Here is a 20,134-nt window from a genome sequence, read left to right as displayed (position 1 = left end):
ACAAAAAGGAGAAGTAGTCTGTGCAAGGGAAACTGCCTCCCTCAAATTCAAAGGAAGGGCAGAAAGGGAAAGGGCTGAGGGAACACTACCCAAACGCAATCCCCCTGACAGATTAAATGAAATTCTGAAGAAATAACATTCAGTTAGTTTCCTGCATAGACTACCAACTGAGGCCTTTAGACCAAAGCCTCATTGGAGGCAGAGACTGGCCAAAGAATGTACACACTGAGAAAGCATGCAAGGGCAGGTGAAAGAGAGCACTGGCAATTCAGCCAATGAGGCCACACTCATGACTGTTTTTGGTTTCATATGTGAATCAGAACAACGGTACAAATTAACAATAATCTGATATTTATTAAAGATCCATACAGTCCCATTTAAAACTGAAGAGTAATCATCCTGTGTTACACTATTTATAGTTTTTCTGAGAATTCTTTCTCTTATTCTACCCACGTAAGATTTTAATCATAAGCAAGACAGACGTTAACTGAGAAGTTATAAACTTGTTTTAAACATAGGGAAGCCTGGGTGGCTCAGTCGGTTAGGCATCTGACTCTTGATCTTGGCTCGGGTCATGATCTCACAGTTCATGAGTTCGAGCCCCACATTGGGCTCTGTGCTGAGGGCGTGAAACCTGCTTTGGGATTCTGTCTCTCCTTCTCTCTGCCCCTCACCCGCTTGTTCGTTCTCTCTCTCTCTCTCTCTCTGTCTCTCTCAAAATAAATAAACAAACCTAAAAAAAACATAAGGAAGAAAAAAAGTTAAGTACCCAAGTGCTTTTAGAAAGGAATTTTTTTTTTTTTTTTTACTTTCTTACATTTCTGGCAGTCAACTAATTTATTCAAAAGAAAAGGCATTATAGCAACCTCAGAAATCTTTATAAATGATCATGCAACTTTATAAGCAGGATAAATTGGAAAATAAGTGGGGGTGTGGGCTAGGAATGTTAAGTGTTAAAATAGGTCTTACCCAAATGACAGGAAAAGCAATGGCTAATTCATTTGTTTAAAAAAATGCTTTCCACTAGCAAAATACAAGCATTCTTTAAAAAATATACACTCTCATATTAAGATAATATTTAATTTTTGATAAAACAAAAATAAATCTATAAACATGGCTTTTAATTGTCTTTTCACAGACATAATTTATATAACTATAATTAATTTTATTCAATCATTCTTTATTTAAAATAAATTATTGATTATAAATTATTTTTTCCAGATTGAAAAAATGTTACAGGTTCTACCCTCAGTGAAAGCTACATATGAAAATGCTTTAAACTTACTAGACATAACTGCTTTTGTTTTTGCCTCTCCTTTTCTAAATCCAATGCCTAATTTTAAATTAATAAATGTTAAAATAAATTGTAAAATCCTTTAAAATTTACATCCTGTTTAATTACATTTTACTTAATAAATCATACTTGTGATATGCAGTAAACAACTCCTTTGCTTTTAATGTTTTCCATGACAACTGTCTTTAATAAGATCCCTAGATACCACCTAAACATAACCAGCTTTAGTAAAAACACAACCTCAGTTTCTGGAAATTTCCTAGTGCAAACAAGATCAGAATAGTTTTTCCAGGCTAGCTTTTCTCTTCTGTTTATGACTGATAACTAGCCTCTGTAATTTTTAATACAGCTACCAACTGCTGATATTTAGCTAATCATGTCGCAATTATAAAAGCCAACATATGACTATTATGCAGATCAAGTAACATCCATACAGAGATATATAGTCTTACCATAACTATAGTTTTAATCCTAACTGTAATATATTCACATAAAAGCTTTATATAATATGAACTATATCTCAAACCTTTTGTTTTTAATTCATAACAATTTAACAGAAAACAGGACATCTATTAATGTTGACCAGACCAGAAATAATAGCTATGATACTTTTAAAAGTCTTACCTCTGTAAGTTGAACTATCATGGCTTTTATTTTCACTGAGGATCCGGCATAAATGCAAACTAGAATAAAACAGAAATAATATGTATTAATTTCCAATCCTAATATAGATGATCCTTATAGAGTATATTATATCAACTAAAAATATTTGGAAACGTATAAGATATGTTTAGATCCATTAGTTTATGATGAGAATAAAACAAACCTAAAAACCCTAATTGGTCAGAACTGGAGGATGCTAGTGAATCAATTCATTATTTTTTTTTTTTAACGTTTTATTTATTTTTGAGACAGAGAGAGACACAGCATGAACGGGGGAGGGGCAGAGAGAGAGGGAGACAAAGAATCGGAAGCAGGTTCCAGGCTCTGAGCCATCAGCCCAGAGCCCGACGCGGGGCTCGAACTCACAGACCGCAAGATCATGACCTGAGCTGAAGTCAGACGCTTAACCGACTGAGCCACCCAGGCGCCCCCAATTCATTATTTTTGAAAAGTGGTAAATAAAAGAATAAAAATCAAGCACTTACTCTGTTTTTCACATATGAACCTGTAGTTGATAAGAAATGTCTCTGTACTGAAGTATTTCAGCTAATAAAGAAGGAATGACAGAAGAACATAACCATTTTAAGATTCCTAATAAATTGAAGGATCTAAGTCAGCATCTATCAAGAACTGTTTACATCACAAGAGACAATCAAACATTATGTGTATCCTGATCCTGATTTTGAAAGAATACACCAAGCCACCTATGAAGTTGTCTTTAAAAAAAAAAAAAAAGCCATGAACCTAAATTCAGACTGTGGAAAACTCTACAGACAATGCCCTTCAATAAATATACTGCAAGGAAAAATTAAAGATGCTAGGGAATCCTCAAGGTAAAAAAAGGCTTAAGAGATGTATCAATCACAATGTTTGGACCCTATCTCAAACAAGTATTTTTTTTAATTAACATTTCTGAGTCAATTGGAATATTTTATAAAGATCTTATAAATTCTATAAAAAGTTATCTTTAAAAGATAATGCTGAAATATTCACAGATGTAACGGTATTTACTTCAGTAGAATGGGAAAACGGGTGGGGTTTTAGATGAAACAAGACCGGCCAGCAGTTGAGAACTACTGAATCTGATTGATGATTTCATTGGTATTCCACTTTCTCATCTGTTTGAGATTTGTTTCCAATAATAAAGTTTAAAAACAAAAAAACCTGAAAATTGAAAAAATACTTGTATTTTAAAAACCTCTTCATTAGATTAACTTAAATGTTGCAAAGAAGGATAGATACATAGAATACAGTGAAAAGGGATAAGCTTAATTGGAATTCCAGAAAGAGAGAACAAGGGCAAAAGCAGTTATTTGAAGAAATAATAGCCAAGACTTCAGTTTTCTAGAACCGAAGTGAAATCCACAACTGGGCATACCATAGTAAAGCTAGAGAAAATCAAAGACAAAATCATTTAAGAACGGGGGAGGAGGGGGGGGGACTATCTTCAGGACTTCTCAACGAGAGCAATGAATACAAGAGATAGTGTAAAGATACATCCAAAGTGCTGAAACAAAGTACCTGCCCACCTAAAAATTCTATACTCAAAAAACATACTTCCAAGACAAAATAATGACTGAAGTTCAGACAAACAATAACTGAGTTCATGCACTAAAATAAATACTTAAGGACATTTCTTAGGCAGGATAAAATTATTACAGAGAGAACTTTAGAGTTACAACAAGAAATGAGGAAAATGTGGCAGGTACATGGGTAATTCTAAATGAATATTAACTGATAGTTAATAATAGGGTCCTGTGATATTTAAACATGTGCAGTATTAAATATCTAGATAAATGGAAAAATATATTGAAATCCCTCAAAAGTAACGTGTTTATCCCAAATACACAAAGTTGGTTCAAATTAATTCACCACATCAAACTGACTTTTAAAAATCATGAGTTAACAGATGCATAAAAGACACTTGGCAAAATTCAACATTCATTCACTAGGTTTTTTTAAACTGTATTTATTCATGGCGGGGGGGGGGGGGTGGGGGGAGAAACAGAGGGGAGAGAGAGAGAATCCCAAGCAGGCTCCAAGTTGTGAATAAAGAGGAGCCTGATGACACGGGGCTCAATCCCACAAATGGTGAGATCACAACCTGAGCTGAAATCAGAATCGGACAATTAAACAACAGAGCCACCCAGGTGCCCCACACTAGTTTTTTAAAAAGATTCAAAAATAGGGATAGAAGGGAACAGTTATAATTTGGTAACACAGCAGCTCTCACAGTGTGGTTCACGAACCCCTAATCCCCAAGACACTTACTAGAGTTCTGCAAGGTCAAAACCATATTCATAATAATACTAAGACATCATTTCCCCTCTTTGCGGTATTAACATTTGCACTAACGGTTCAAAATAAAAGGAAGGAAAGACTGCTGGCACCTTAGCACGCATCAAAGGCACTTGCATCAAATTGCCTCACTGATTCTTCGTGATCAAGAGATCAAAGGAAAGCATAAAGCCAGTCCCATGTAAGATGTCACTAAACTGTTTCATTTTATTTTTCATGACCATTCACAAAACAAGAGCTGGTTTCATTTCACTTAAAAAGGTACTTAATTGGAGTGGCATCAGCAAGATGGCAGAAGAGGAAGCCCCAGGCCTGCCTTCCTTCCTCCCATAGAGGATAAAAATTATAGAAACACCAACTTAACAACAATATACATGCCAAGTCCCTTTATGAGAAATTCAGAAACCACTTAAGAGGCTCCAGGTGAGCACTAAAACAACTGCATCAAAGCCAGCAGTAAAATTCATGTCACCCTTTCACCATTGTCCCTCCTCCTGGCACAGCACCACACAACTGGAAAAAAAAAACTCCCAGCTCCCGAATTCTCCCTGGGGAGGGAAAGAGAAGACTGGACTTTACATCTAACATTCTGACTTGGGGTGGGGGCTGCTGCCAGAGAGACTAGTTTCTTTCCGTAACATCACGAAGCACACAAGGACCTGGCGTACTCTAGGTGCCCGAGGCCTGCTGACAACAAAAAACAGCTGGGTGGTGAGCTGCAGATCCAGAGAATCCACAGTACAGCAAACAGAAACCAATACAGCTCAGCAACCTCTCCCTCAGGGGACAAAGAGAAGACTGGAGCATGTGCCCAACGTTCCAGCTTTTGGGTGGACTGCCTGAAGAACTTCTGTTTAGCCTGACCTAGGGCACTGACAGTACCCAACATACTCTAGCCGCCTGGGGGCCACTAAAAACAAAAAAGAGCGGGATGGTATGCTGCCACTGCCCAGGACAACAGATGGACACCAAAGGAGTCCAAGCAAATGAGTACAAGCTTCTGGAAAAAACTGGAAAATACCTTTAATATGGAATCTATACACATAAGTCCAAAAGACATATCCACAGAGAAGGTTTGAGAAGCCCCCAGATGATCCAATAGCCAGGATAATTGGTTAAGGCCTTTCCCTGTACTATGCCAATCCATAAACACTGGAAGAAAAGAGTGTTTTTTCAAATACAGTCATACAAGCACAAAATTAAAAGGATGTAAAGAAACAGGGAAAATGGCCCAATAAAAGGAACAAAATAAGTCTCCAAAAACTGACCCTGAAGAATTAGAGGTGTATGAGTTACCTGATGAAGAATTTAAAATAACTATCATAAAGATGCTCAATGAGTTCAGGAAAATGATGCATGAATAAAATGAGATCTTCAACAAAAGGATAGAAAATATTTAAAAAGAACCAAACAAAAAGATCAGTGGCTGCCAGGGGTTGTGGACAGCCAGAGATGAACAGGCAGAACACAGAGGATATTTAGGGCAGTAGAAATACCCTGATACCCTAATGGAGGATACATGTCATTATACATTTATACAAACCCTTAGAATGTACAACACCAAGAGTGAAGCCAAAGGTAAACTATGAACTTTGGGTGATTGTGATGTGTTGATATAGATGCATCAATTGTAACAAAGGTACCACTCCGGTGGAGAATGTTGAAAATAAGGCAGATAGCTATGCACGTGGGGACAAGGGATAAATGGGAAATTTCTGTACCTTCCTCTCATTTCTTCTGTGAATCTAAAATTGCTGCAAAAAAATTAATTCTTAAAAAAAATAAAACATAAGGCGCCTGGGTGGTTCAGTCGGTTGAGCGTCCAACTTCGGCTCAGGTCATGATCTCACAGTTCACGGGTTCGAGCCCCACATCAGGCTCTGTGCTGACCGCTTGCTCAGAGCCTGGAGCCTGCTTCGGATTCTGTGTCTCCTTCTCTCTCTGCCCCTCTCCCGCTCACGCTTTGTCTCACTGTTTCTCAAAAATAAATAAATGTAAAAAATAAAATAAGTATTAGGGAGGATGTAGAAAAACTAGAACCCTTGTGCATTGTTGCTGGGAATGTAAAATGGTACAGCCACTATGAGAAATAGTATGGAAGTTCCTCAAAAAATTAAAAATAGAATTATAATCCAGCCATCCCACTTCTGGGTATTTATTCACAAGAACTGAAATCAGGATTTCAAAAAGGTATTTCTGAGGGGCACCTGGCTGGCTCATGTGGTAGAGTATGCAACTCTTGATCTTAGAGTCCCGAGTTCAAGCCCCAAGTTGAGCATGGAGCCTACTTTAAAAAAAAAAAAAAAAAAGAGGTATTGCACTCCCATGTTCACTGCAGCATTATTCACAATAGCCAAAAAGTAGAAATAACCTACATGTACATCAACAGATGAACATATAAAGAAAATGTGGCATATACATACAAATGAATATTATTCAGCTGTAAGAAGGAATTCCTGTCATATATTGCAACATACATGAGCCTTGAGGACAGTATGCAAAGTGAAATAAGTCAGTCACAGAAGCATAAATATTGCACAATTCCACTTATATGAGATGTATCTAAGGGAATCAAACTCACAGAAGCAAAAAATATAATTTGTGTTTGCCAGGGACTACAGGGAAAGACAAATGGGGAGTTGCTATTCAATGGGTATAAAACTTCAGTTACACAAGACGAAAAAAATCCAGAGATATGTTGTACAACATTGTGCTTATCCTTAACAATATGGTACTGTTACTTAAAAATGTGTTAAGGCTATTCTTGTTATGTGTTTTTATCTACAATAAAAAAATGTGCTTGATGAAGCAGTAAAACATATTAGTGAAATTCTGAGCCTGAGAGCAAGTCTTTTTTTTTTTTTAAGAACATGTATTTTAATATTCTATGTGAAAAATGGAAAGTACACACAGAGCATTTCTGACACACACCAAAATACTACGGTTGTCTCCAGGAAAATCACTTAAGCAATTATTTAAATTGTGAGCTGATTTTTCATAGAACGCCATCTTTACTTGAAAGAACAACTCAAACCATGGTTATTCAGACTTGGGTCTTTGGCAGGCATTTTCTCAAAAATAAACCAACTGAGCCAGTCACTTCAAGGAAAACAACTGAGAGAATTTGTTGTTGCCAATGATAAAATGTAAGGTTTCAAATAAAAATTTGAATTCTGAAAACTTAGAGCTGCCACCACAGACTTGACTAGCTCCCAATTCATAAATCTTTCCTGATTATCTCAGTGATGATACTAAAGAACGTGTTTTCTTATTTAATACAATGTATTGTGTTAGTATTTGGAAGAGCTGCATCATTCAGTGAACCAGTATTTTCCAATTGATCAATGCATGATGTTGCAAAATAACGCATGGGTAAAAGATTCCAAGTAAAAGAGAGACAAATGCACTTTAATTTAACAAAGTACAAAAAGTTCACTGATGCAGTTTTGGATTTGGCATTACAACAAATCATTAAGAAACTACCAGTTGACAAATTTTGACATGATATCAAAGAAGAATATTTACAATTACCTGAAAAGACTATTAAAATTCTCCTCCTTCTGCCAACTACTTACCTGTGTGAGGCTGGATTTTCTTCATACATATCATCCACAACAATATAATGCAAACCTTACTTTACAGCACACATAAAAATCAACTCCAGTTAGGTAAGGCTTAAAAATGAAAAGCAAAAGGGGCACCTGGGTGGCTCAGTCAGTTAAGCATCTGACTTCAGCTCAGGTTATGATCTCAGAGTTCTTGGGTTCAAGCCCCTCGTCAGGCTGTGACAGCTCAAAGCTTGGAGTCTGCTTTAGATTCTGTGTCTCCCTCTCTCTCTTCCCCTCCCCTGCTCTCTCTCTCAAAACTAAATAAAAAACTTTTAAAAATGAAAAGCAAAATAGTAGGTTTCCAGAAAATCATAGGATAAGTTCATTTGCCTTGGAATGAGGAGAGTGCTTAAACACAAAAAACTACTTAATCATAAAGCAAATGATCAATAAATTTGACATTAAAATAAGTAACTTCTGTTCATCAAAAAGTACCATTTTAAGAATGGAAATACAAGCCAGAGTAACAAAAGATATCTGCCACACATACATTATAACCCACAAAGGGCACAAATAGATACTATATAAACTCTTACAAATCAATGAAAGAAATGCAAACAACCCAATAGAAAAATGGGGGGGGGGGAATATAGAGAGGCCTTTCACAAGAAATCAAAAATCCAAATGGCCAATAATATATAAAAAGATGCCCATGAAAATACAAGCACCAATAAACTACATACACATACATATCATATTGACAAAAAATTTTAAGTCTGACAATATTAAATGTTAGCCAGGATGTGAAGCAATGTGAACTCTCATACACCTGCTATTGGGAGTATATTTTGAAACAGATTCACAGTTTATAGCAGAGCTGCAGTTTGTCACAATCTAGAACCCAGTGATTCTACACTTCAGTATACATCCTACAAAAATACATGCTTGTGTACACCAAGATACCTATATAACAATGTTTCCATTGGCACTGTTGGTAATAGCTGAAAATTCGAAACAGCAAAACTGTTTATCAGTGCACAAGAGAAACTGTGGTAGACTTATGCAATGGAGCATCTTGTAACTATGAAAATCAAAGAATAACAAATACTTACAAAAACATGAATGCATACTAAAGGCATAAGGTTGAGCAAAAGCAGCCAGATACAAGAAAACACACCCGCTATGATTCCATTTATAAGTAATTCAAGGCACAGGGGCACCTGAATGGCTCAGTTGGTTAAGCACCAACTCTTGATCTCACCTCAGGTCATGATCTCACAGTTCATGAGTTCCAGCCCTGCACTGGGCTCTGTGCTGATAGCGTGCGTGGAGCCTGCTTGGGATTGTGTCTCTCCTCTCTGCCCCTCCCCTGACTGTGTGTGCGCTCTCTCTCACTCTCTCTTTCAAAATTTAATAAATAAACTTTGAAAATTTTTCAAGAACAAACTTAAGCTCACTGGGTAGTAAAACTGTAAATAAGGGGCGCCTGGGTGGCTCAGTCAGTTAAGCGTCCGACTTTGGCTCAGGTCAAGATCTCGTGGTTCAGGAGTTCAAGCCTCACATTCTGTGCTGACAACTCAGGAGCCTGGAGCCTGCTTCGAATTCTGTGTCTCCCTCTCTCCCTGACCCTCTCCCACTTGTACTCTCTCTCTCTCTCTCAAAAATAAACAAACATTAAAAAAAAACTAAAGACAAGGAAGAGAAAATCATAAATGTCAGGAAAATGGTTACCATGGAAAGGTAAAAAGTGTGCAATCTGGAAGGGCAGTTATGTTGTCTTGACCTAGGTGAGAGTTACATGGGTGTGCATCTTACACTGATTCTTTAAGCTCTACATTTAAGTTTTATGCACTTTTCAATATTTTTTTAATTGCACAATTTAGAAAAAGAAATCTCCTTACTACAAGTTGCACAAGGCTCTAACAAAAAAGAAAACCCATGAATGCACATGTTTTTTACTTTTAGGTCCAGCAATACTTTTGCCATAATCAATAAAACAAATAATTTTTAAGACTTAGAAAATATGACTCTATATCACACCTAAAGTGAAATATGTCACATCACAATCACCCACAGAGTGGGTGATCATCTACTTTGCAGATTATCTATGCTGGTGCAGCTCACCATTCTGTGTCTTTTTATTATTTCAATACTCCATCATCATGATGAGCAGAGTAAAGCAGTTTAAAGTCAATAAACTTTTCCTAACAACAATTCAGTTGTAGGTCACAAAACCATCTTCAAAATCAAAGAATAAAAAGGCCTTGCCAATGGAGGATAATTATGAGATGAAATCTGCATAGTTTGAAAATCTCATTTAGTTATTAGTTTTTAACCAACTCCTATTTTAAAAAAATAAAAACAAAGAAAAATTTGCAGAGAGCACATTATAAATGGTAAAATAAACTAATTTAAGTTTTACCGCAAGTACTTTCAACTACTTCCCTGGAAAACTAAACAGGCCTTCCAATGTGTTGAGAACAGTGGTTAAGCTTTTAATTTCTCAAAATGTTAAACCTACCACAAGCTTATCTGAAATATAAAGCAAAATCAATCTTCCTTCCAATACGCAACACAGAAATATCTGCTTCAGACAAGCATGAGAAATGTAACCGAAAAATGTCTACCATGTAGCTTTTATGTTAAGAATAAATATATAAGAAAGTGTATCAAGATCGCTTCTGTTAAGAATAAATATATAAGAAAGTGTATCAAGATCACTTCAATACTGGGGCAGCTGGGTGGCTCAGTCGGTTGCATGTTCAACTCTTGATTTTGGTTCAGGTCACCATCCCCCAGCACATGAGATCAAGCCCTGCATTGAGCTGTGTGTGTCAGGCTCTGTGCTAACAGTGTAGAGCCTGCTTGGGATTCTCTCTCCCTCTCTTCTCTCTCTCTGCCCCTCCCTCTCTTTCTCTCTCTCCCTCTCTCTCTCTCTCTCAAAATAAACATGTAAAAAAAACCAGATCACTTCAATATTTGCTATAAAGTATTAAAACAGTTCCTTGTGATTCTAACTGTCCCCAAAGGTTCAATTCCCTTTAGAAAGTAGTAGTAGGAAACTGGCTTTTGACAGAAGAATGTAATGGAATCAAGTAACCATCCTTCCCTTTTTACCCAGGCTACTAAAAAGCAAGGTCAAATATTCCTTTTTTCTTAATTTTTTTAATGCTTATCATATTTGAGAGAGACAGAGCATGAGCAGGGGAGGGGCAGAGAGAGAGAGAGACCCAGAATCTGAAGCAGGGTCCAGGCTCTGAGATGTTGGCACAGAGCCCGATGCAGACTCCAACTCATGAGCCCTGAGATCATGACCTGAGCCGAAGTTGGATGCTTAACCGACTGAGTCACCCAGGCGCCCCCAAATATTCCTTCTTATGGTGAATGTACTTGCTTATTCACATTTTCAGTAGCTTCATTTTCCATTTGTTTTACTAAGCTTAATGCATATATCTTTCACAATAATCCTTCCAGTGGGAAGGGGGGGAATGTCAGTGTTCCCACTTCATCCCACTTAATCCAATGGTACAGCCAATGTTAGACAATTTTAAGAAATACCGTAATTGAAATATAATTCCATCTTGCCAGTCACAAGGCCACATATTCATTAGGATTCAGGTGACAATGTCATCGTGAAGTATTAACTGGCATCTCAAAGATTTACCCAAATTGTGTAAGGAATCACTAATGGTTTATTAGGGTAAGGCAATTCATTTGCATAAGATACTTTTATTTCCCTAGTATAAAACAGTTCTTCCTTAGTTGTAGGAAGAAACTAAACCAGTTGCTAAGAATGTTCCCCCAATCAGAAGATTTGTCCATATTCTTCTCCCTAACTAATTCACAAATAGAAGATCATCAAGTACATATCCTCAAACAATTCTGTTTCTAAATGCTGCATGTCTTACCACACCTGTTAATCAGTTTTTATATTATAAATTGTAAGGGGAGAACTCCCTAAATTATAAAGGGAGAAAAAAACAAAACTACCTCTAACAGTTACCCACTTAATGTGCATTTTTTTTAATATTTATTTTTGAGAGAGACAGAGTGCAAAGTGAGAAGGGGCAAAGAGAAAGGAGACACAGAATCTGAAGGAGGCTCCAGGCTCTGAGCTGTCAGCACAGATCCTGACGCGGGACTCAAACCCACCAACCATGAGATCGTGACCTGAGCTGAAGCCAGACGCGTAGCCAACTTGAGCCACCCAGGTGCCTCTAATGTGGCTTTAAAAATAATCAAATATTGGGGACCCCTGGGTGGCTCAGCCGGTTAAACATCCAATTTCGGCTCAGGTCATGACCTGATGGTTCCTGGGTTCGAGCCCTACCCGCATCAGGCTCTGTGCTGACATTTCAGAGCCTGGAGCCTGCTTCAGATGCTGTCTGTCTGTCTGTCTGTCTGTCTGTCACTCTCTCTCTCTGCCCCTCCCCCACTCACACTGTCTCTCTCAAAAATAAACATTAAAAAAATAATAATCAAATATTCTTCCTCAGTCCAAATGATTATTTGATTTCCCTAAAAACCTCCAAATACTTGAGTTCACCAGTTTTTCCACTTTTAAAACAACTTGGTACTATTGTGGAGATGCTGTCTCAGGTCCTTGAGAACAAAGACAGAATCTACTTTCTGTCAAAGAAACTTAAACTGAATGTCTTAGGTTCTTCCAAGGACTCAAGTATTTTGTGAATACTTGAGTATTTAGCTTTCCACCTCACTTGATCCCGCTTTTCAATAAAAAAGGAAAGAGCACAAGCCTGAGCTACTTGAGATGTTATGATCAACATCTCAAAGGTGGCTTCACACTGATGTTGATCTGTGCTTCAATTAATTCTTAAAAGCAAAACAACAAAAAAGGCTCAATTTGGTGAAGCAAAGTACTACCTCTACTACCATTACCAGAATAGAAATATAACCCACAAAAATGAATACTGGGCATGCAGTTTTATCTTGAATCATGCAATTATGAAAATGAAAATATTCACTTATGAGGAGGAAAGGGAACAGGAAATGTTTAAAAAAGAACAAAGGTTCCTGCACACAAGTACATTAAATAGCACTCTCTCTACCTTAATATTTAAGCGCTGGAGAATAATTTTTCTAACAAAGAAAGCAATAGCCTAGAAAAATCTCCTGATGTTTGCTACAACATTTTTTTGAAAAATGCATTTCTCTTACCAGGAAAATGGACCAAGACTTATTCTTAACTTGTGAATACAGATCAAAATGAGAAAATAAACGCCAATGAAAACTAAAATACGAAGGGTTTCAGATAAAACTTCAGCTGAATTTAGAGCATCTTTTGAAGAAAAAAAAAGACCCAACTACCAAGACAAATCTCTTAGAATGATTATTTGCCATAACCACCCCCCCACACACACACACACCCCCCTCCAAAAAATTCAGGTCAGACATTTAATGAACATCCACATGCACTCAGAGAAGTTCTGGAAGGTATAAAATCATTTAGTAGCAGAAGAAAAAGAATGGCAATCACAACACCTGGCAATTAAATTTTAAAAGTTTATTATAATTACCAATGACTAATAAGGTAATATCTAACAAAAATTCTAATATATAAATTCTTAAAAAGAAAAATAATGAAGATCTTCAAACAAACAGATAATATTCAACAAATAAAAATATTTCTAAACTAGACCAAGTATGGACATAAGGCTAACATCTTCCGATTAAGACCCTGGAACATAAATCCTCCAGTAAGGTTGCTTGTGACACAAAAGAATGCTGAGTTCACTGTGTTAATGATTTCTACTAAAACCAGAATTCACCACTGGATCTACCAGTACATCCAAGTTTGTTAGCATAATCGCGGCAAGTCCTATGCTAACATAAAGTTGTCAAGAAACTAATTTCAAAATTAAAGTGATTAAATGTGTATCTTTCACGTGTGGCAGAATTCGAAAGTTTACATTTAGTTGTGAAACTTGTAAGAATAGCTCTAAGTGTTACTAAGAAAGACAACAATTATGTTTTGGTAGTCCTAAGAGTTCTATAATTTATCATCAAAAACATCAGTATCTCTCGAAACAATAGGTTAGCTAGGTGTGTGATGGACCATTCAGACAAGCAAAATAGTTTTTCTTTCCCATGATTACCTAACAAAGCTTATTCTTCAAAGCCAACACTTTCCATCTTAATAGTTGCTTTCCATGAGGCACAATTAAGAAACTGCCCTCTCTGCAAGTTACTAAATGCCCCATACTCTCATGTGTTGCTTTAGCACTATGTTCCTGAAGTTGACTACAACTCCCAAAATATACTGGTAGGAAGTGAGAGACAAGAAATGAACAACCTCATGAAATACACCATACATTTTTCTTAAAAAGGTAGTTTTCAGTCAAGTTAAAGCTCATCTGCTAATTTACCTCATAAAAAACTAAAAACCCACCCAAGACATTATCTTAAATATTGGTCATATTCTAAAAGCCAAATCTCTAAAAGGATTCACTAATACTTTGTTGGCACACTACCTTCATTTTGTTATTAACAGTTCCAGTTGCTGGTTTATATTTAAGAGGCTCTGTTTTCAGACAAAGGAAAGGATTTGGGGTAATATATTTACAACACCATTCATTCTAATAAGATGAAAATGCTAGGTACAAATACTCCAAAGTCAGACTGTACACAACAAAGTTTTCAAAGAAAGGAAAGAGGTCAGATAAATGAAGCCCAAGTACTGGATGGTGATGTATTTGTCTACTTAAAATATTTCATTTTGCCACACAACTAACAACTTTACACTCTTCATATAACAGAATACAATTATAAAACTGACTATACTGATTTGAATTTACTATACTTCAAACTACACTCCTCAAAGCACGGAATAACTACATACAAATAAGCCCTAACAACAGTTTTGAAAAAGCTCTTCAGGAACAATACAGGGAGCATGGATCATGCAAATATACATAAAGTGAAACCAAAATCTCATTTTGACAAGGTATTTCAATCTCCTACATCATTGTTTTTCTCCAACCACTGCCAGTAAGAAGCCAAGCAGAATTTCACCTTCTATCCCTAATACCACTCATTCTAAGGTGAAATAAAACTGTCAAAAACAGCTGGAAGGAGGAAGCTGAGCAATCTATAAAGATGACAGACCCTAAACAACTAAACAAAATAGTGAACTGATTTATCAGTTTGGGGAGATTATCCTAATCTAATACAGATGAAAATAATGGTTTGGTTAGGTAAATTCCCATCCTGCCTTCCCTACACACAAGGGACTCAATAGCTATTTGTTAAACAGCATGTACAAGAATCTGGAACATGTTCCTAACAGTGACAAATGAATGTTTATCAAATAGACTTTTCACTTTATAAACCAATAAGCACTCTAAGCAAACGCCAGGAAGGTGAGGGGGAGAGGGGGAGAGGGGGAGAGGGGGAGAGGGGGAGAGGGGGAGAGGGGGAGAGGGGTAGGGAGGCGGGCACGGGGCGGGGGCTGGCGCGGGAGGGTTGAACCAAAATAAATATGAAACATAGTTCCCTCTTCAAGGGTCTCTCAATTCGTTACAGTACAAGAGTACACAGGAGAAAGTCAAAGACCAATTAGCTGCTAACCTGAGTGGTACAGACTTTAAGAGCAAGAGCTGTCCAGAGAAGTTTAAATATCTAAAGATTGGAATAATATTACTTTTAATAGCTATCACTTGAGCACTTACTATAAGCCAAGTGCTTTAGAGGCATTATTTAGTCTTCACAACAATCCTTTGAGTAGAGTACTTATTAATCCCAATTTACTCAAGGGGAAACGGTCAAAGTGGTTAAGGAACTTACCCAAGGTCACTCAGCTAGTTAAGTGGCTAAGACCGCCGCTTACCCAGGAAATACAATTCTAGAGCTCACACTGCTAAGACTTCATAAAGCACTGCGAGTGCGCGCGGAGCGGGGGGGTGAGGTGGGGAGGCCATACAGGCTGGCAATATTACACGTTCAAGATCGGGGAACGCGTTCCCCGATTTCGTTCGAAGTAACGAAGTTCCAAAGATTCGTTATCTTATGCACGAGCAACACGAGCAACCGTAAACTAACTAACGGGGGGGGGGGGGGGGGGAAGACCGCAAAAATGGCCAAAGAGAGTTAATCTCATACAATGTTGAGCTTTAGCTAATAACGCGATTCAGAGAAAGAAATTAGAAATAAGTTACTTGTTTTTGAATCTGAGGTTTGTTTTGCTGCTTAAACGATTTCTTTTTTTTTTTTTTTTTTTTTCGAGAGAGCGCAAACTGAAATTTTGGGCGAGGAAACCGCGGGTATGGCAAATTACTGTTTTCTGTATTACCGGGGGAAAAAAAAAAACAAACAAGTTTTATGACTAAAGGAAACGCGTTATTCCAAGGTACTCGAGAACCTTGGAGAGTTGCCAAAATTAGTTGCAGTCCCAGGACAAAATGGGGCTTAGGAAACATTTAATGACGAAAGTTGAATCAGACCCGAAATAGCTCTAAAGTGAAAAGACGGAGCAAAGAAATGCCGGTAGGTCTTCGGGGAAAGCGGTAATCCCAGCTACACTTCTCCCACGGCCAGCCGCGCCGCCCGAGGCCGGGACGATCCGAAAGACCGCTCCCCAGGAGGACGAGAGGTGCCAAGCGGGGCTCTTCGCGACGCCCCGGGCATCGCGGCGGCGGGCGGAGAGGAGGGGAAGGAGTCGGGACGGTTCGCCCTCCTCGGACTTCGGGCAGAGGAGGCGCCGGGCTCCAAACTGCGGAGTCGAACGGGTGCAGAGTGAAGAAATGGGACAGAGAGACAAAAAGTCCGAACCCCCCCCAGCGCGGCCCCGTAAAAAAGAAAGGAGCCAAGTGAGCTCAAGCGAAGAGGGGGACAAAAAGAGACGGAGCTGGAGCGCGGGGACCCGCAGGGGCGAAACGGGAGTTCTGGTAAGAGACTAAAGGAGGACAGCCTACAGCGGGCAACGGGGATTTCGGGGAGGCCAGGGAAGGTAGGAGGTCGGCGGCGGTGACCAGCACCTCTCCTCCCCGAGTTCGAAACTCCTAGCCAACCCTCCACACCCGCCGCCCGGATGGGGGAGGGGGCACATCTTCCCCCCCCCAACCTCTCCCCACTTGGGAGAGCACGACTGACGCCCGGGCCCGGCCCGGCCGTGCGCCCGCCTCCAGCCCGGACACTCACAATTCGCCTCTCCCTGATTTCTCCCAGTTCTTTATCCACTCTACGGGAACCACCACAGTTGCGGCCGCCATCTTCCCCTCACTAGTAGCAGAGGCCCGGATGTGTAGCACGCGAGCGAGGGGTCAAAGGGGAGCACCGCCCACGGGGAATGCCGGGAGCTGCGAGTTCGGTTTTCGATTTCCCGCCCCACTTTCCTCCCCACCCGCGGAAACCCGAGGCCCTGCCTCCAACCGGGTGGCTGAGACCCGTGGGTCCCTTTGCAGAGTGACCACGCCGACCGCGCCCCCTACAACCCTTGCCCTGTTGCCCTGGCATCCCTTTAGAACAGGAAAAAGTGCCATCCCCGGGCCGGCTCAGCTTCTCTTCTTCCGTGATACCTACTCCAGGCCACTAATTCAAGCATGTATTTTTCAAGCACCTAATATGTGCTAGGCACTGGGGATAAAGAAGCAATAAGCCATTGTGCCTACCCTCAGCGAGCTCACAGTCTGTGGGAAAGACGAGCATAAGCAGATCAGCTACAATACACCCTACCAACTGCTGAGAAAAAAGAAATTAATCAGAGAAGAAGCAGCCATTTACTATGTGCTAGGCATTATGCTAATACAAGGGAGACAAGCTAGCGAGGAAGAGAGAAATTGACCCTTGGAAACCCCCTTGCTGACACCCTACTGTAATCGGCTTCTGTCACTCTAACCTTACACAAGACTAGGGGGCGCAAGTACCATAAGAAACAACTTGTTTACATTACACCGTCTCAAAAGTATCTCCCGACTAAATACTATTTCAAAGGCGAAATAAAAACTTTACTGTGGGAAAACATGGCGGACTCCGTCCTAACTATGACGAAAATCAGCACGCCCAGAAATGGGCATCATGTGCCTCCTGATAAGGTGCTAAGAAAAACACTAACCAATTTTGTAGCGTTCATCACGCCAAAATTCGCATACCCTGAATTTACTCATGAGGGAGCATCAAACAAACCCATCTTGAGGGACAGTCTACAAAATCACTGGCTTGCTTGCACTCTTCAAAATCGTCAAAGTCACGAAAGACAAAGAGACATACTGAGAAACTCCTCCGGATTAATAGAAACAACAGACAGGACAACTGATCCCCAGCCAGAAAAAGAACATTTTTGTTTTGCTAAAAAGGGCATTATTGGGACAATTGACAAAATTTGAATATCTATAGACTAAGTAATAATATTATATCAATGTAAATTGCATGATTTTAATACTTGTACTACGTTAACGTGGAAGTCCTTGTTTAAGAAAATACTTCGTGGAGTATTTAGAGATAATGGGGCATTACCTTGCAACTTACGCTAAAATGTTTCAGAAGAAAACTGTAGGATGATTAAGCAAATGTAAAATGTTAACATTTGAGGAGTCTGTGTGAAGGACAGGCAGGGATTGTTCCATTTGTGCAACTTTTCAAAATAAAAAGGTTGTAATGATACGTGTTTGGGAGAAATTTTAGAAAATATAGACAACCAAAGGAAGAAATCCTACCACACATATATTAAGGTACGAACTTTAAACTAGTATCTTCTAAATTTGGCAAGTTTCGCCAAATAGACCATGTTTATTTGCGTTGAAAGGCTGTTCAGGGGATAGGCTGTATTCAGAAGTTCTGGGAAAATACTACGTTGTTCATGATTGTTTTTCATCAGCTATATCTAGTCTCCTAATGTCCTGTCTGATTTCGAAATCCTAAAGCCACTCATTAGAAAACATACACCGCTCTGTTTCAAGGACATCTGTTCATAAAAACCCTTTGCCCTTTCAAGGAGGTTCAGAGATATGAGTGCCCGTTGATCTTTTCATTTTTCATTATTATGGAATATTTTTAAAGTGCACAGAAAGGCATAGTGAATCTTTGTTGTACCATCATCCTCCCTTAAAAAAATGTAAAATCATTATTACAGGATGGCTTCGGTGCTATCCTGCTGCTTATGTATACTTCACTCTATAATCTATAGCAGTGGGCACTATCCACATGTGAGTCCAGGTAACTCTGTGCAGAGGACAGGGAGGATCCTGTGCATTGTAGATTATTTAGCAACATCCTCCCTGGCCTCGACCCGCTAGATGTCAGTAGAACCTCCCTCCCTCCCCCCCCCACCCCCACTCCCCACACACCAGTTGTTAAAACAGTATCTCCAGACATTGCAAAATGTCTCCTGCGGTACAAAATAACCCCCTGCTGAGAGCCACTGACAACATTCTGCTGTATCGTGGTTTACCTTGCCACTTTATCGCAGTGATTTCTCCTTCCAAACGCTGAACTGTGTGCAGTATGTGTACCATTCAGTATGCCACAAATATGATATGACCTGACTGCAGTGATGCCCTTTGGAGCCTTGATCTTCCCTTCTCCCAGAGTCTGCAGAACTAATTTTCCACGTTATGATGACTCCTTTAGGGATTCCTCAGAGCCAGTTGGCTGTTTGTGCCATAAGATTGCAAAGCTATCATATCTTTTGCATCTTTGTTGTTGGCTTGCCTGTTCTTTGCTATCAGTGTCTGGTATTGTCTCGGCAGCTGAGAGTACTGTTCACTGGGGATGTCACCGGCTCCTGGATACCAATGGACGAGGCAGGGACCGAGGTCTGTGGTGAAGGCTAGGGATTAGGTAGTTTCAATGTTGACAGTCTGATGCATGGAGTGATAGGTTAATTTTAGGTCATTGTAAGGTAAAGCAAAACAAGACAAAATAGATAAAATAATGGAAGAATGAATGCAAAAACTGTAGCCTTTGTGGAATTGTCCCCTGGAGTGCTGTGTATCAGTATTGGATTTCTATTAACTGAAGACTTACTTATGTTAAATATGCATATTAAAATATCTAGGATAACCACTAACATAGGATATTATATACCTTCCAAACTACCAGAGGGGGGAAAATTGAAAGAGAGAGAAAAAAAATCAATCAATTCCCAAAAAAGGCAAGAAAGGAGAAAAAACATTTTGGAAAAGTGGGACAAAGAGAATAGAGGAAGATGGTAGGTTTAAACTTAAATATATCAATAACTGCATAAAATGTAAATGAACCAAATGCTCTAGTTAAAAGTAAAGATTATCAGTCTGCATTTAAAGAAGTCTAGCTATTTTTAAGAGGCACCCCTAAAACACAGGTACACAGTAAATTTGAAAGTAAAAACGATGGAAAA

At 39.0% G+C, this 20,134-nt stretch overlaps 1 protein-coding gene across 12 annotated transcripts in view; it reads right to left on the bottom strand.

The window, feature by feature from the left end:
• THOC2 (THO complex subunit 2) overlaps positions 1-17,086 on the bottom strand; it is a 113,608-nt gene extending 96,522 nt beyond the window's left edge. For all 12 annotated transcript variants that reach the window (XM_053892085.1, XM_053892086.1, XM_053892088.1 and 9 more), the window contains exons 1-2: positions 16,960-17,086; positions 1,919-1,977 (exon numbers count right to left, since the gene is read on the bottom strand). In XM_053892085.1, coding sequence (XP_053748060.1) covers positions 1,919-1,977; positions 16,960-17,030 — 130 coding nt within the window. In that variant the 5' untranslated portion in view covers positions 17,031-17,086. The remainder of the gene's footprint in view (positions 1-1,918; positions 1,978-16,959) is intronic.
• Between the last annotated feature and the right edge of the window lie 3,048 nt (positions 17,087-20,134).

Source organism: Panthera pardus, unplaced genomic scaffold (assembly GCF_024362965.1).
Source record: "Panthera pardus isolate Hobbes unplaced genomic scaffold, ASM2436296v1 HiC_scaffold_27, whole genome shotgun sequence".
In the NCBI taxonomy this organism is placed as follows: Eukaryota; Metazoa; Chordata; class Mammalia; order Carnivora; family Felidae; genus Panthera; species Panthera pardus.
This window is presented reverse-complemented; position numbering and strand designations above follow the sequence as displayed.